Source organism: Delphinapterus leucas, chromosome 11, assembly GCF_059928025.1.
Source record: "Delphinapterus leucas isolate spDelLeu-1000000601 "Yukka" chromosome 11, BTC_Dleu_Yukka2, whole genome shotgun sequence".
Classification (NCBI taxonomy): Eukaryota; Metazoa; Chordata; class Mammalia; order Artiodactyla; family Monodontidae; genus Delphinapterus; species Delphinapterus leucas.
In genome coordinates, this window is record NC_143139.1 from 90294616 (window position 1) to 90311502 (window position 16887).

Consider the following 16887-nt stretch of genomic DNA (forward strand, 5'->3'; position numbering starts at 1 on the left):
CCAGATGTAACTACTGTGATTCACTTGCCACACTGTTTTCTTGCACTAGAAAGTCTAGGGTGCAGTTACTAGCCTTGCATTTAGAGTCACTTGGAAATATTTTGATGTCTCGAGATCATCCATTATTTGTGTTATTTCTAACTATTAATGTAGAAAAATGTCTGTTCCCTGGAAAAAATTTAACCCTTAAGTTCGAATTCCAAACTTTGGATCCACAGGCCTAAGTTGCACCTTAGAGCACAATGGTTAGGTTCAGCACATAAGGTGAAAATTGTCAGTTTCCCTTGAAAATCCCTTAGGAAGGCTCCACGATGAAGGCCAGCAGTTGCTCAGTCCAACAGAATGTCAGCCCAGTGCACCTGGATTTTACTCTCTTCACCAGGTGAAGTCATTGGTATATGTTAAAGAGCCATAATTTTATTTTTTTTTCATAATTTTATTTTTTAAACTATGTCAGCTCCAAACATCAGAATTACACTTGGGTAGCAAGTTACACACACTGAGGGAGACATACAGGAACTGCCTGGGGAAAGCAGATCTCATGCTGTCACACACACTCCAAGGAATGGGTTCTTAGAGCAGAATCACACAGACTAATCAATCCATATCTCCCTCTCTCTGTCTCTCTCTCATAGCCAAACAGAACTTATATGAACTCATGCCTTTCTTTGTAATGCAACCTCATTTTATCTTGGGCCCAGTAAAGGGGGATTTGAAAGGATTAGATCACTTAGAGCATTTGGGGATGTGAGGCTGCTACTAAATTAATAAAGGCGATGCAGCACCCAGAGCTCACTTGTGTGGCATCTGAACATGACTAACTTCACCAGAAGAATGCTAAAAATAGGACCTTTACTACTGAAACGAAAGTTTAAAGGCCTTGCTGCTATTTTCTTTGTCTGATTTAGGTCAGAAGATTTCACTCTATCCTCCCTCACCAGAATTTCTATTTTTAAAAAATCTTGTATTAGCTTTTTGGATGCTACAACTTCTATTTTGAAAAATACAGAGGGAATAGAAAGGAACTTTCCTATTGTGGCATAACAAATTACCACAAATCTAGCAGTTCAAAACAATATCCATCTATTAGCTCACAATTCTGTAGATCAGAAGTCCAGACAGGGCTCCACTGGGTTCTCTGCTCCATCTCTCACAGGACTGAATCCAGGTGTTGGCTAGAACTGGGTTCTTAGCTGAGGCTAGAGGTCCTCTTCCAGGTTGTTGACAGCATTCAGGCCCTTGCAATTGTAAAACTCATGGCAACCTGTTGTCTTCAAGTTCAAGGCCAACAACAGGAGAGTGTCTCCTGTTGGGTCTCACCTCTTTTAAGGGCTCACTGGATAAGGTCAGGCCCACTCAGGATAACCTCCCTTTGGATTCACTCAGATTCAGCTCACTTAGGGACCTTAATTACATCTGCAAATTCCCTTCTGCCATATAACATAACATGATCACGGGAGTGATGCCCCATCATATTCACCAGTCCTGCCCACAGTCAAGGGGAGGGCATTTTACGGGGTGTGTCCACCAGGAGGCCGAAATCCTGGGCGCCATCTTGGAATTCTGCCTACCACAGAAATAACATGACTGAGTACCTACTGAAGTGCCAAACGGTGATTAATTCCCACCTCAGGGAATGGTATTAACCAAGTTTTACTGACAGGGAAACTAAAGCTCAGGGAAATGAAGCAGTTTGTGTAACTAGTAAATAGTATGGTCAGGATTCTAACCTAGCTCTGTCAGCCTCCAAAGCCCAGGCTCTTTCCATTTTTTCACATTATCTCTGATAAATCCTGTCACTTCTCCCTCCCTTTCAATTTATCTGCCTTTCTCCAACCCCACTGTCTTGGCTGTAGGCCTTCATCATCCCTCTCGGGCACTCCTGCAGCAGCCCCCCCCACCCCCATCGGGCTTCTTGCCTCCGCTGTTGCTCTGCTCCAGTCCATTCTCCATGGTCCTAACGTGCAACCTGACCATGTGACTTCCTGCTTAAAATACTTGCATCACTTCTTTCCAATGGAGTCCATACTCTTTAATACAGGTTACAAGGCATCCGTCTCTAAGCACTCCCTGCTTCTCTGAGATCATCTCCTACTTCTCTCTCTGATGAGTGTTACCATTCTAAGAGCCTAGAACACCCGTAACCGCTCTTCACCTGGCTAATTCCACCCAGCTTCCAATGTACGTTTAACGTCACTTCCTCCAGAGGCTTTCTTCGATTGCCTAATTTGTGAGGTGCTCCTAATACATGTTCCTGTAACACCCAGTAGTTTCCCTATAATATTGTCGCATTTTATTATGACATATTTATTTGTCTTTTCTGTTAGGTTATGTGTCTGGTTCTTGGCTGTATTCCCAATGTCTGGCACATAGTGGATGCTCAGTAAATATTTATTAAGAAATGAATGGCAGACTACTTTGGTGGGTTACTTCTTTTCTCTTTCCTTTGCAGTCTCCTTCTTTTTAGTCTCATTTTCTTTCTTTGCCATTGAAATACTTTTAATATCACATGTCAGGGGACTTCCCTGGTGGTCCAGTGGCTAAGACTCCACATTCCCAATGCAGGGGGTCCGGGTTTGATCCCTGGTCAGGGATCTAGATCCCCACATGCCGCAGCTAAAGATCCTGCATGCCACCACTAAAAGATCCCGCATGCTGCAACGAAGATCCCGCACATGGCAGTGAAGATCCCGCGTGCTGCAACTAAGACCCGACACAGCCAAATAAGTAAATAAATAAATAACAAATTTTTTAAAAAAAATATCACATGTCAGAGAGCAATCCACTTCTCATGTGTTTTACTCAGGATCAGATAATTAGTATAAGGTGAAGCTAAAATGGTGAGAAAAAATGGTGGGCCTTTAAACTTTACATTTCATGTTTTCCACTATTTTATGCTGCTTGACTGCCTTAGAATAAGATCTGGGCTCCAAAAGCTCATCCTCTTAACTACTCACTGTACCCAGTACAGATACTCAATGAATGCCGGTATATTTTCTACATAATTGAATAAAGTCCTTTATAAGAGTTATGGGAGGAACCCCTTTCTTCACTGTGTGGATTTGGATCTAACATATTGGATAAGAGTTGTGATTAATTTTGTAAAGGTAGTTTCAATTTTATGTTATAGCTGTAGAATAGCCTTGTGGAATAGAGAGCATTGACTTTTCATAGTCTTATATCATGTTTGAGAAAACATTGTTAAAACTCCTTGCAAGTTTTATTTTATGGCCAAATGTCAGGCCTATGAATAAGCTGTTTTTAAAAGATTAGTCTAAAATTTTTGAAGCTAAATTTATAACAAACATGGCATAATTTTCGTAGCCAAAGAAGTGCTATCTCATTCAAAGCAGTTTACTTTGGAAGACGTTTCAGGGTTGTTTCCATTCTTCAAAAATGGTTTCAGAATTCCTTTTGGAATTAAAGTCTGAGACATCACACAGCTTTTTTACTGTCATAAGTTTTGGCTAGTCTTTGGCCTTTGAGGATAGTTGTTTTATGAAAACAACATTAAGAACTAAGGTGAGGGCTTCCCTGGTGATGCAGTGGTTAAGAATCCACCTGCCAGTTCAGGGGACACGGGTTCAAGCCCTGTTCCAAGAAGATCCCACATGCCGTGGAGCAGCTAAGCCCGTGCGCCACAACTACTGAGCCTGCGCGCGAGAGCCCGCGAGCCACAACTACTGAGCCCACGTGCCACAACTACTGAAGCCTGCACACCTTGAGCCCGTGCTCTGCAGCAAGAGAAGCCACCGCAGTGAGAAGCCCGTGCACCGCAATGAAGAGTAGCCCCCACTCACCACAACTAGAGAAAGCCCGTGCGCAGCAACGAAGACCCAATGCAGCCAAAAATAAATAAATAAAATTTTTTAAAAAAAGAACTAAGGTGAATAAAGTGTGTGATCAGGCTTCATTTAAAAACAAGATGCAACTCTGAAGTCACGAGACAGGACTGTGTTGTTTGTTGGTTTGTTTTGGTTGTAAAATCAGATTCTTGAGGCAAACAGAAGTTTCCAGTAGCTTTTAAAGCACCAACCAACCGTTCATGTCATTATAAGTACAGGACCAGAAAGGACTATCTTGGGAGGCGATGGAGGACTGATCATCATGTTTTGATACTTACAGATGAGGTTGTAAGGAAAGCCAGACTGAAGACATCTCAGTTTATTAGATAATGGTTACAAAGGGATAATCTTTTCTTTTGAAAAGTAATTTTTTCTGTTACAACATATTTTTTTTCTTTGGCCCATAATGCATAGCCCTGGAGATCAGGCTAGGCTATAGCCATTCTCGTGTTATAACTGGCATAGCTGCAGGACCCAGGGAAGTCACTATTTTTCTAAGTTTCCTTTCTCATCCTCAAAATGAGAGATTTGAACAGGTGCTGTCTAATGCACCTTTTCAGGTAGGAAAACTCTTTTCTCCTGAGTCTATGGATAATTGTAAAATGGGATGCATAGTAATATATAGTATCTTTTGTTTTATATATCCCTCATTGAACTGGTTTTAAAAGCTCATTTTGTTTTTGTTTCTCAAAAATCATGCATTGCTTTTGGAATTGTCATAAGTGAAGAATAAACATATTTCAGGTAGTACAAAGCAGTTTGTTGAAGTGAAAGAGGTTCATCTTACGTTAAGTACCAAAGAATTGTCTTCAGTTATTTGCTTCTCACCTTGGACCACAAGAATGTGAATAATAAAATAACGATAAACTACAAGTGACAGTCCAAGCAGGATCAGGAAAATTTTAAGATTAGAAATCAAAGCCAGAGGAACAATATGAACAAAATTTAGCTCTTGATTTTCTGGCCCCAAAGCAAAGGGAAATTATGTGGTTCTTATTTTCAAAGAAGATGAAAACTAGACACCCAAGGAGAGGTAAAGATTTTCTTAGCGCTTAATTCTAACCGAAATATGTAACATTTGTAGAAAGGATGAAGAGCGTTACAAATAATTATCAAGTAGCTGCAACAACCTGAAAAATCTAAAATTAGCATGTGGTTTTTACCTTCTAAAGTAAAACTGATACTCATCTCTGAGTCATAAGTAACATGGATTAAAAATTAATTATCGTGTTTAGGAAAGCTGGTTAGTAATTTAGCACTCTTGATGAAAAAGTGCAGGTATCTTTTTTGTTTTGTTCCCATAGATGCAAGGTTGCTCAACCTGTGTTCTAATTAAGTCTTACCCTGTTCTATTTTTATGTGGTACTAGCCAAAAAAGAAGAACATGTCGGCCTACCAGGTGTTCTGTAAGGAGTATCGTGTAACCATTGTGGCTGACCATCCAGGCATAGGTAAGAACATTTCTCATCTTTAGTGCTTTTACTTTCCATCTGTGTCCCTGAAGCAGTGCAGTTAATCCAGTCAGCAGGCAAACTTATTCCCATAGTATGAAAAGAACACAAATCTCATTTCTTTCCTCAGTTGTGCAAGTCACTGTAGATTTTGTCTTAGTTCACCCCGTCCATAAAGCACAGTACATAAATACGCAGTTGTTTCTTTCCAAGGTTCTACAGTTGACCTTTTCCTTAAACTGCCCTCAGTATAGAGTCGGAGTGAGATGACATATTACATTGTTCATATTTGTCTCTATATGGAAGTTAGTGAGGTGAGAAGCACACTACACCTCAGGCCTGAGACAAGTCACGTACCCTCTGCACATCTCATTTGTCCAATGTGTGAACTAGCTTCCCAACCTGCTCACCAGGGTTGTTGTGAGGCACACTGAAGCACCGTGAAAGACACAGATGTGCTTTATAAAGCACGACCTCGCTCTACATGTGGAAGCACAGCATTACACGTCTGGCAGATCGCTTCCGAGCTGCTCTAAGGAAATTCTTCTTTGTCTCTGAGCTCTCAGAAATTCGGTAAAACTCTAACATCTCTTAATCAGTCAAATTCTCCATAACATATTTTCTCTAACTTAAGTAGATAAGCCCTGTTCCATGGAATCAAATTAAAAGACACCAGAAAGATGCTTAAGGAATAAGTCCTTAGAGAGTAGACATGTGAGAATTTGAGCCTGTCTCACGGCCACCAAAACAGCCCCTTCCTTCCAGAAAAGAATCAAGGAAAGTGATGGGGTTTGGTTTGGTTTTCTGAAAGACTCTTGTGCTATTTAAATCTGATCTTCAAGACCCTTTTCCTAGTTTTTGCTCCTATCAGTCGTCTGTTTTGTTTATGGTTAAACCTTTACTGTTTTGGGTTGTTTCTGTTATTTTTTTTTTTTTACTCTTTTATGCTAGATTTTGGGGAACTGAGCAAAAAACTGGCTGAGGTGTGGAAGCAGTTGCCAGAGAAGGACAAACTGGTGAGCACAGTTTACTACGGACACATTTTTCATTGCTTTATGCCTTCCAAAATGTGTGATCCTCCGACACACCGTCCCAAACAACACTGAACACAGAAAAAAAAATTACAAATCGGTGGAAAATGGTTTAGCAGAGGGCAATAAAGTAGTTGGTGCCAGTTCACTCTACATGAGGATTTAGCTGCAGGGAGGCTGTCTTCTAACCTCATCTAATTTTTTCCCAACAACCTGACATTTGAGCCAAAAGATGACGTAACTTGGGCAATGAGTCGTGTTAAAAGAGAATCTAAAGTCAGAGGCCTTGACCACAAACACCTACTAGTCAGCTGTGGTCTGAGAACTGAGGAAAGTGGTCCACCTGATAGTCACAGCAAATAATAAAAACATGGGACAGTGTTTACTAGGTAAGTAGGTTCCAGGTCATCATCCTCATCAACCATTACGAAATAATAAACCTTCCTGTCACAAAGCTAATAAGACAATGATAAATAGTCATATTCGAATCACAGTCACTTTCCAATTAGATGATATGAAGGTAGTCTAGGCATTAGAATTACCATCTTGCTTTTTTAAGGTACAGCTTGTCTGGGTGAAAACAACATATATTTTTCACCCAGGTCAATTATCTTTAGTTTCTGTTTTCCATGTCATTGTTATCCTAGTATTGGTGTTTCCAACCGGCAGGTTAGAAGAAATATTTAAACCACATGGACATTAGGATGAGCCAGATGTTTCCTCTGTGATTTTACATTTCAACCTTAGAGTGATCGCAGAATCAATGCTGCAGTGTGACCATTAGCACTGGGGGGTATTCGTGGTCCTCTCCTAAGATACTACTGTCACCACTATCTGAAGCCTGTTCACTGACCCTCCAGCTTAAAAGTTAACATTAACCCTCTGTCTGCTCCCCTCCACTGTTCCCTTTCTTTTATTCATTCTCCTCTTCCATGACTGCTTTCCCTTTTACTTTTTTGCCCTTTTAAATTTGTTTGCCCTGATCTGATTGCAGATTTGGAAACAAAAAGCTCAGTATCTGCAGCACAAACAGAACAAAGCAGAAGCTACAACTGTGAAAAGAAAAGCATCCAGCTCAGAAGGTTCCATGAAAGTGAAAGGTAGTGACCACACCCCTCTCCTCTTTTCATTCTTTTCCCTAGAGCACTGTGAATTTTGCTTCCTCACTAAGAAATGGGGAGAAGAGCCTATATTAGAAGCAGATCTTGATATCCAGATATTATTACTAAATATTAAGGGTTGCCAAAAAAATTTAGAAAATGTTGTGGGTTTTTTTGCGGTACATGGGCCTCTCACTGTTGTGGCCTCTCCCGCTGCGGAGCACAGGCTCCGGGCACGCAGGCTCAGCGGCCATGGCTCACGGGCCTAGCCGCTCCGCGGCATGCGAGATCTTCCCGGACCGGGGCATGAACCCGTGTACCCTGCATCGGCAGGCGGACTCTCAACCACTGCGCCACCAGGGAAGCCCTAGAAAATGTTAAGTCAGAAGTCAGCAAGCTTTCCTGTAAAGGGCCAGAGAGTAAATATTTTATTTTTTTATTATTATTTAATTTTTTTTTTATTTATTTATTCGGTTGCACTGGGTCTTAGTTGCAGCTCTTGGGCTCATTAGTTGCGGCATGCGAACTCTTAGTTGTGGCATGCATGTGGGATCTAGTTCCCTGACCAGGGATCGAACCTGAGCCCCCTGCATGAGCTTGGAGTCTTAACTGCTGTGCCACCAGGGAAGTCCCTGAGAGTAAATATTTTAAGTCTGAGGGCCATATGCATTCTCTGTCATGTATTCCTCTTTGTTTTTTCTACAACCATTTAAAAATCTAAAATCATTCTTAGCTCACAGGCCAATATAAAAACAAGTCATGAGCCAGATTTGGCCCACAGTCCATAATTTTGTTAATGCCTGGTAGAGCTCATAAAAAGGGAAAATCTGGAAGAATATTGGCAAGCTTTCTCTATTTTGTCTCTGTTCTCAGCTTCCTCTGCAGGAGTACTGTCACCCCAAAAGAAATCCCCACCCACTACCATGCTGTTACCCGCCTCGCCAGCCAAAGCCCCTGAGACAGAGCCCATCGACGTGGCTGCTCATCTCCAGCTGTTGGGAGAGTCCCTGAGCCTCATTGGACACCGCCTGCAGGAAACCGAGGTGAGGGCACTGCCAGCAGCATGACTCCAGTTGCTTATATAATTTGAATCCACTTACTCATTCCACATACATTCATTGAGCAACTGCTGTATGCTGGGTTATGCCAGGTGCTCAGGATACGGTGATAGAGAAGAGAGATGGTAATAGAAACATCTAGAGATTTGGAACCTACCTACTGGCTCTCAAAGTTTACACTAATACCGTCCTATTGAAACAATGGCACAAAAGGAAATTAGACTACCCTGTAACTTTTTTTTTCCCAGTTTTACAGAGATACAATTGACATATAATCCTGTAATTCATTTTTATTTTTTAAAAATGCAATGGGAAAAATGAGTACAAATCCCATGGAAGCTTTGATTGTTTTTATTTCTAAGAGAGTTTGGATTTTTCTATGCATTTCCAGCAAGGTTTTCAATAGACAGATTAGACTGTACAGGGGATTAAGTGTTCCTCTACTGCTTTGAAAGTAGGTAGCAACTGGGAGATTGAGGTTCCCAAGCTCTTCATTTCTCTGCACTTGAATCATACAGTCCTATGTACCCTAAGGAGATCTGTGTCCTTTTAAGCTTCAATTTCAAAATCACTTAACCTGCAAAGCTGTCATGTTCCATTTCTATTACCATATTCAATTTCTAATCATATTTCTTCCTGGCTAACTCAGTAAGTAGTGTAGTATTTCAGTTTTCCACTGGGTCCTAATAGGACATTTCAGCAAAGAAATCAGTCTGAATTACTAAAGCCATCTTTAAGCTGAGAAATCAGTGTAGGGATATAAAACTACTCACTTGCTTCTATGTGGAAGTTGAATTATTATTCAACAAATAAAATGCCGAAGGCCACAAGAGATGAAGCTTTGTCTAAGTTCTTTGGCTAGTTTCTCAAAATTTAGTAGGTGTCAAAACAGCTGCTTTCTTGTAGGCCCAGATATTTGAATGGATATAGATATTTCCAGAATAAAATATTCTGGGATCCTTATTTATTTTTCATATTTAGACATTCTTACATTTCCTAAAAAGTTAAAATTTTAAATGATTTGTGTTTTTCACCTTCCATATTCCAGATTTTCCCTGACGTTTCCATTGAGTTTAACAAATACTTGTTGAGTACTTAGGCATTATTCCAAAAACTGGGGGGAGTAGAAATTATGATGATTTCGTATCCTCAGGAAACTTACAATCTAATTGGAAAGATAGAATAGATAAATAATTAGCAAATAAAACAAGCCAGCTTCTGTGAGCGGTTGCTGTGGGAGAGTTACATATACATATTGACCAGAAAAGGGAAAGAATGTTGCAGAATCTCTAGTCCCCTTTTATTTTAACATAAGGAACAGTCTTATTATGATATAATTCACATACCATAAAGTTTACCCTTTTAAAATGTAGAATTTAGTGGCTTTTAGTATATTCACAGATTTGTGGCTCCATTACTACTGTCTATTCCAGATCATTTTCATTACCCCCGAAAGAGACCCCATATACATCAGCAGTAATTCCCCATTCCCCCTATACTCCACTTTTTCCCAGACTTTAATCATTTGTGTATATTTTCACAATTTTGCCATTTCCACATACCACTTTATACTGTTATTTACTTTGTATTTTTTTAATTTTATTGGGGTATAGTTGATTTACAATGTTGTGTTAGTTTCAGGTGCACAGCAAAGTGATTCAGTTATACATAAATGTATATTCATTCTTTTTTAGATTCTTTTCTCATATAGGTTATCCCAGAATATTAAGTAGAGTTCCCTGTGCTATACAGTAGGTCCTTGTTGGTTATCTGTCATATATAGTAGTGTGTGTATGTTCATCCCAAGCTCCTGATTTATTTATATTTTTATTTAAATAAATTTATCCATGCTTTCACAATGATGTCCTCGATATCACAAGTAAGATACTCTAATCTTTTTTCTAATATATCTCAAAATGGATTTATATCAAATAATTAATGTTCACCTCTACGCCACCTGAAATTAGTAAACGTACTACACTTTAAGGAACACTAATTTATACAGTTTGCTTATTTAAAGACTGAATACCTGAAACCTAATGAAATTAAGTGACTGTTATTACAAGTTTACACAACTCGCTGTGACCGAGCACAGCTTGCCCCACTTCTCAGCCTGCTCTCATTCTGCGGCTTTGTGCCACCTGAAGCAGTTACAGTAGCGCTCGAGAGCAGAGAGTTAGGGGGTCAGGAGAGGCTCTGTGAAGGGGATGTAGGGTTCCAGCGGGACCTGGAAGGATAAGCAGGACTTGGTATCACGGAGCTGTTGGAGAGAGACATCGTAAACCAAGAGAACATCTGCTTCTCGGCCCTGGAGTTTTCTGCAGAGATGGGCCAAAAGAGACCCATTGGGGCTCTAGACCCCCCATTCCCACTTCAACCAGATCTTTTAGCTGTTTTATATATTGGGGTTCCACTTAACATTTTATTTCCAAAGGGGTTTATTGCTAAAATGATGAAAAACTAGAAGATCCAATGCATAGGGTAGAGGAAGGCTGAATATTAAGGGCATAGTCCAAACTACAGAGGGAAATGACTGCTCAGGAACTACTGGAATTTTTTGAGTAGGGAGGAATGATCAGAGCTCTCATTTGGTTTTCACTGAGAATATCTTCTATTTTAGATTGGGAGTGAAAAGTGACCAGAATTAGGGAAAAGTTATAACAATAATCTAGACTAGACATGACAGAGATTTGAATTTAACAAATATTTATTGAGAGCTTACTCTGTGTAGAACCCCAGTATTTATTGGAAGGATATAAAAATGAGTATGACTTGGTTCCTACTCTCAGGTTGCTTATTGGGAGAGTCGAACATAAAATATTAGCTATCATTAACTGTAGGGCAAAAGTATGGAATAATATTCCTAATTGCTGTCTTCCGTTGAATGCTCACTCAGGCAGCTTTGGTTCAGAGTGCTGTACATGGATCCTTTCCTTTAATTCACACTGCAACTTTGTGAAACAAAATTTGTGTTCCCTTATTTTAGAAAAGGAAAAACAGACTTAGGTTAAGGAACTTTCTCTAGAGTTTAGCCCATAAGTGCTGAAACAGAGCCTTGAGTTTGGTGGCATGACCTCAGGGTCCATGCTTTTAACCCTTTGCTGCCTGCCTTGGAAGTGGGGGGAGACATTGGACAAGGAGAATGAAGGGAAAGAAAAGTCAACGGTGGCAAGGCCTTGAGACTGGGCAGATGTGTGAATGGTGGTGATTTTAGCAGAGGAAGGGATGCTAGGAGGAAGGGTAGGTTATTTCTCTTTACCGTATGTTGAGATTGAGAAATATCCAAGCAGGCAGCCAGAAAGGCAGTTTTGGAGATGAAGATGTTGGTAATAGCAGTAATCATTATTGATACTTTCTGAGCACTTCCCAGGTGCCAGGCACCACCCCAGGTACTTGATGTCTGTTGTCTCACTTAATCCACTCCGTGCTACAGATGCTGTCAGTACTGTGTTTTTCAGGCACAGCATAGAAAGCCGCTTGCCCCTCTCGGTGAGTGGGATATAGCCAGTTTCTCAACCCCGCATCTCAAGCCCAGAGCTCATTCTCTGAAGGATGCTTCTGTGCTGCCTTCCTAGGTGACATATCCTCACAGTACTTCTGGTTGAAGCAGATTATACAAGAGCTGGGCAGCATTATTTGTAGCAAGCAATCTTATTTGCTATGTCTTTGAATCACAGAGATATAAACAATATGCATTTTATAAGTTAAATTTTAAAAAGAACAGAAAAGTGGTATCATCCACTATCAAAAAAGCCACATATGTGGAGAAGTGTGTGTGTGTGTTTGTGTTAAATGTTAATGTGTAGAATTCTCATGGTTATCACATTTGAGCTATATTTGTGGAGTTCATAAGAAAAATACTTTTGCATACATGATCTCCACAAATCTTCCCAGCAGGTCTCCGGAATAGATGAGGCATTTTTTACGATTTTTCGGTATAGGTATTTTGGGGTTTTTTCCTACTGTTCCTAAGTGACTAACCTAAGGTCTCACAGAGGGTACAGTGGATTAGGGATATAGAAGGGAAACCTGGGAATGTATTCTTATCAAAGCGGAGACCTTCCATTTCTGCCACAATTTCATAGAACCACCCAGGACTTAAAGAACCATGCAAGGAACTCACCCAGAGCCTGGAGGGAGCCTCAGGAGTGTGAGTCAAGCTTCAGTCCTCTCCTGTCACGCTCTCCTTTTCAGGGCATGGTTGCTGTGTCCGGCAGTTTGTCAGTGCTTCTGGATTCCATCATCTGTGCGCTTGGCCCCTTGGCATGTCTGACCACACAACTACCTGAGTTGAATGGCTGTCCCAAACAGGTCTTGGTGAGTTTCCTTGTTTCCTGGGATTTTGGGGGCCAGACCCCTTGGGAGCCAGAGAGGCCCTGCCTTAATGAGCCCTGTGAAGCACAAGCCCATAAGGCTTCCTGGATACAGCGTTGCCATAGGCTGTCGCCCCATGAACATGACACTGAGTGTTGAATGCCTGCCAGGCTTTCAGTGAAACGGCAAACACGCCGTTTCCTAAGATTTCTCTCCTTTGGAGAGAAGCGTTGTAGCCCTTAAGGTACTGCACCTCCTGTGTTGCTTATTTGCTCTTCCAGAGACAAAGAAAGTACAGGAGTCTCCTGCCTCCATTTTACTAGGGTTAATGGGAGAAGCCAGCAGAAAAGCTCCCAGCATAGCAGACAACGGCGTGACATCTTGTCTCTCCCTGTTTTCTCTAACTCTAGATTTTCTTTCTCATCTCTCTCCCTTGAACAAAGAAATATGTCTCAGGGAACTAAGGTAAAATACTCGTCAGCTGAACCTTTTTCCTTTGTTTTGCAGTCAAACACACTAGACAACATTGCTTACATCATGCCTGGACTGTGACAGCAAAGACTCCTGGGACAGAAACCTTATCCTGCCTGTTGCTGGCTTGTGTATATGTGACTGTTCCAGATCCCTTCACTGGCATCTGGGTGTAGGTTTTAAATTTTTATATATATGCATATATATATATATATATATATAATGTATAATATATACATAGGACTGTAACTACTTTGCTTTTAATAATTTTATGAAATGGCAAAGGTTTAGCCAAGAGGAAACCTTGGCATGAATATGGGCTTGGGATTCTTCTACTGTGGTGGATAAATCTGCCTTAAAAATCAGTGTAACTTGGGGGCTGGGGGCTTGTTCTGGATGCCAAGTGCATCGCTTTAAGGTCAGCTAAAATGTGATTTTTTTCCAAACTCAGTTGTACCTCCAGACCCATCACTGACCATTTGCCTTACCTGTCTTACAGTCTGAAATGTAATGGGAAAGATTATGGGAAGATGTCAGTTAACTGAAAGTACAAAGCTTTTCAACTTGAAGTGACCTAGGTGGGAAGTGATAACATCGTTCCCATCTGAAAGTTATTGCGATGGCTTAAGTGAACTTAGTAGGGGGTTCATTCCAATTCCTGCTCTACCAGTGTCCATGTCGCAAAACTTATTGTAGTCATTGGTACCATTGGCAGCCTCAGCCGGAGCCAAGGAGATTTGTGAGCCCTGGAGAGGGTAAAGCTGTCAGTGCCACCAGTTGAATGGCCTGTATTGTGAGCTGACCCAGAGCATTTGGTCTGCAGAACTAAGAGCTGGTATCTTCCATTGGCCACGTCAGCTTAGCTCACAGTTCTGCTGCTTAGCTGCTTGGTGGGTGTGGAAGGTGAGCTTTGCCCAGGCTGATTCCTGGGTTCATCTCATTGGCTCCCCTGCTGGGCAGATACACAGCGTTCTGCATTCCACACATAAGCAAATTGCGAAAAAAGTACTCTGTTCTCATGTAGGGTTATTTATGTGCGTGTGTGAATGTGTGTTTAATTATGTGTATTTAACTCTTAAAACTCTCTTAGATTTTAATTTATCCTGTAAATTTCTGTATATATAATTTAAAAACGAGCCTCCACCAGCAACAGCATGTGGAAGACGCAGATTTGTCATTTCTGCCTCCCCTCCTTCCTCTGGCCTCCTCTGCAAACTCCAGATCATCACACGTTCAGGTACCGTGCCTCGGAAAGGAGCCATTATGTTGGGGTTCTAGTTCTTTACAACTGAACAGTGTCAAGAAAGTAAATAAAAAGGAATGTTACCATTCCCAGCTGCCCTTATTTCCAAAGAACCAGGCTTTTGCTTCCCAGTTCCAAAGAAAACAGTTGAGCACTTCAGCGTTGTTTTTAAATTCGGTTTGAGAGTCCATGTCAAAACCAAGCTCTGAGGTGACTGCTTTCTTCCCTTGGCCTGGACAGAGCACTGCAGCATCAAAGTAGATCTTTGAGGACAGTGCCGCCAGCCTATTTAATTCTGCTGCATCCTATTTAATTCTTTCCTTTTTTCCCACCAGTGTGGTCACAGGGCTGTGTTTCTTAAAGGTATTCTGGCTGCTTAATGCCTTTCTCACCTCAGAGCAGTTTTGAAATTTAACTGGGAAACAGAAGGAAACAGGAATTCTTGGGAACCAAAATCACGAAGAGCAGAAATCCTGGTTTAATTTTGTGTGTTAGCACCTATCCCACGCCTCCTCTGTACCCATGTCAGTTTTCTGTTTGACACAGGGTATCAAGGAAGGGCCTCGGAGACGTGGACTAGTACGGAAAGAAGTCAGTCCTACCATTGTCATTTGTACACATTAATGAAGTCCTGACGAGGACCTGCTTTTTGTTTGTTTGTTTTCCTTTAAAATCCAAACCTATTGTATTTGTATTTAAAATTTGTACACATTTGTATAATAATCTGTTCCTTGTGGTATTTGGTACTATTAGAGGAAAAACTTTGGATTCAGACCTTCTTGCAATTTTTATATCATTGTTTTGTTTTTTAAATAAATTCTAGCTGTTTGATCCAAATCCCATTACAGTTGTATAAAGAAATAAAATTTTGTACTTATATTATTAAAAATCACATTTTTAATATTTGTAGTCCAGTGTCAGCTATCTTTTCCCTGTTGCTAATGAAAGTTGCTATGAAATTTTAAACCTGTCTTTCACACTATATCCTACCATAATTTTCTTTAAAAAATAATCCGTTTGGAATAGAGGTCAAGTTTCTGATCATAGCCATCTTCCTAACAAACATCTTGCTCTGTTTCTAGTAACTTTTACATTGCGGACTCTCATCTTCTCTCTTGCAAACTGCAAAGCCAGTGGCTCTGATAAGCGTAGCTCTATTCATTGGCAAATGAAATTGTCTGTACATTACATTGTTGGCCTAACTCAAGAAATACCTATGAGTCTTGTATAAGAATCACATCCAAATCTTGTGCTAAACCATGTGTTTCAGTACTGTCCTTACTGAGTGATGTTGGACTGGATAGGTCACTTAATCTTTATGGGCATCTGCAGTCTGATCTGTAAAATAGTGTTAATGTCACTTCCCTGTCTACAAGCCTTGAAGCCAGCCAGCCTGACGTGAAGTTTAGTAGTATTGTGAACATTCAATATATGAGATCAGACCTTTCAAAGTAAAAATTTCAATTCAAACACAAGGTTGTTAACAGTCATAAATAGCAAAATACTATGATTGGCTGAAAGCCTCACTTCTTATGGAGAGGCAGCAAAAAAGAGACAGCTATATTACTGAACGACTAGAGTGATTGGCATATTTCATCACACTTAATCCTCCCCAAGGCCTTATGAATATTATCCCCCTTTACAAATGAGGAGACAGATGCAGGAAAGTACTTTTCCTGAGTTTATACAGCTACATAAATGGCAAAGCCAGAATAAACACACTGGTACAGTTGACCCCAAAGCTGAGGCTCTCTTCAACCCCAGGCCACTTTCAAAGTTAAATTGTGTATGTAATTCATCAGAATCCTTCCCCATTATATGCAGTCCTGAGCAAATGTGATTGTGGGAAAACTGTCAGACCTTTTCATTGTTCAAATGTCCTTTTGTCCTAGCTGGATTTTACTATACAGACCTCACTTTTCTTGTCATCCTGTTGTCTTTAAGCTTTGGAGGCAAAGTATCTTGATTTTTTTGTCTAAAAGTACTTAAACGATATAATTATGTTACATTTATGCAATATGTCAATTTTAAAGGACTTAAACATTTTTATCCTTAGGAAGGCATTAGATTTTTTTTCTTCTTTTTATTTTTAACATCTTTATTGGAGTATAATTGCTTTACAATGGTGCGTTAGTTTCTGCTTTATAACAAAGGGAATCAGCTATACATATACATATATCCCCATATCTCCTCCCTCTTGCGTCTGGCATTTTGATATTGATATTGCTAAAACACTTAAAAGGAAAAATTAAATTAAAACAGACTTTTTACTAAATGAGTTTGTTCCTGTTAGGAAACACTTTGAACACATAGTTTTAATTAGTTCTGTACTACATTTAATGTTTGCAATTTACATTCCTATCTATTGTATTGA

The 16887-nt window shown here is 40.3% G+C and overlaps 1 protein-coding gene across 7 annotated transcripts in view; it reads left to right on the forward strand.

Annotated features, from left to right (window-relative positions):
- Positions 1-16519, forward strand: part of HMGXB4 (HMG-box containing 4) — a 32750-nt gene extending 16231 nt beyond the window's left edge. For 4 of the 7 annotated variants that reach the window (XM_022599793.3, XM_022599797.3, XM_089921263.1 and 1 more), the window contains 6 exons: positions 5215-5296; positions 6248-6312; positions 7322-7427; positions 8301-8470; positions 12680-12802; positions 13307-16519. In XM_022599793.3, coding sequence (XP_022455501.1) covers positions 5215-5296; positions 6248-6312; positions 7322-7427; positions 8301-8470; positions 12680-12802; positions 13307-13351 — 591 coding nt within the window. In that variant the 3' untranslated portion in view covers positions 13352-16519. The remainder of the gene's footprint in view (positions 1-5214; positions 5297-6247; positions 6313-7321; positions 7428-8300; positions 8471-12679; positions 12803-13306) is intronic. The other 3 variants (XR_016395049.1, XR_016395048.1, XM_089921264.1) reach the window with 3 other exon arrangements.
- The last annotated feature ends 368 nt before the right edge of the window (positions 16520-16887 follow it).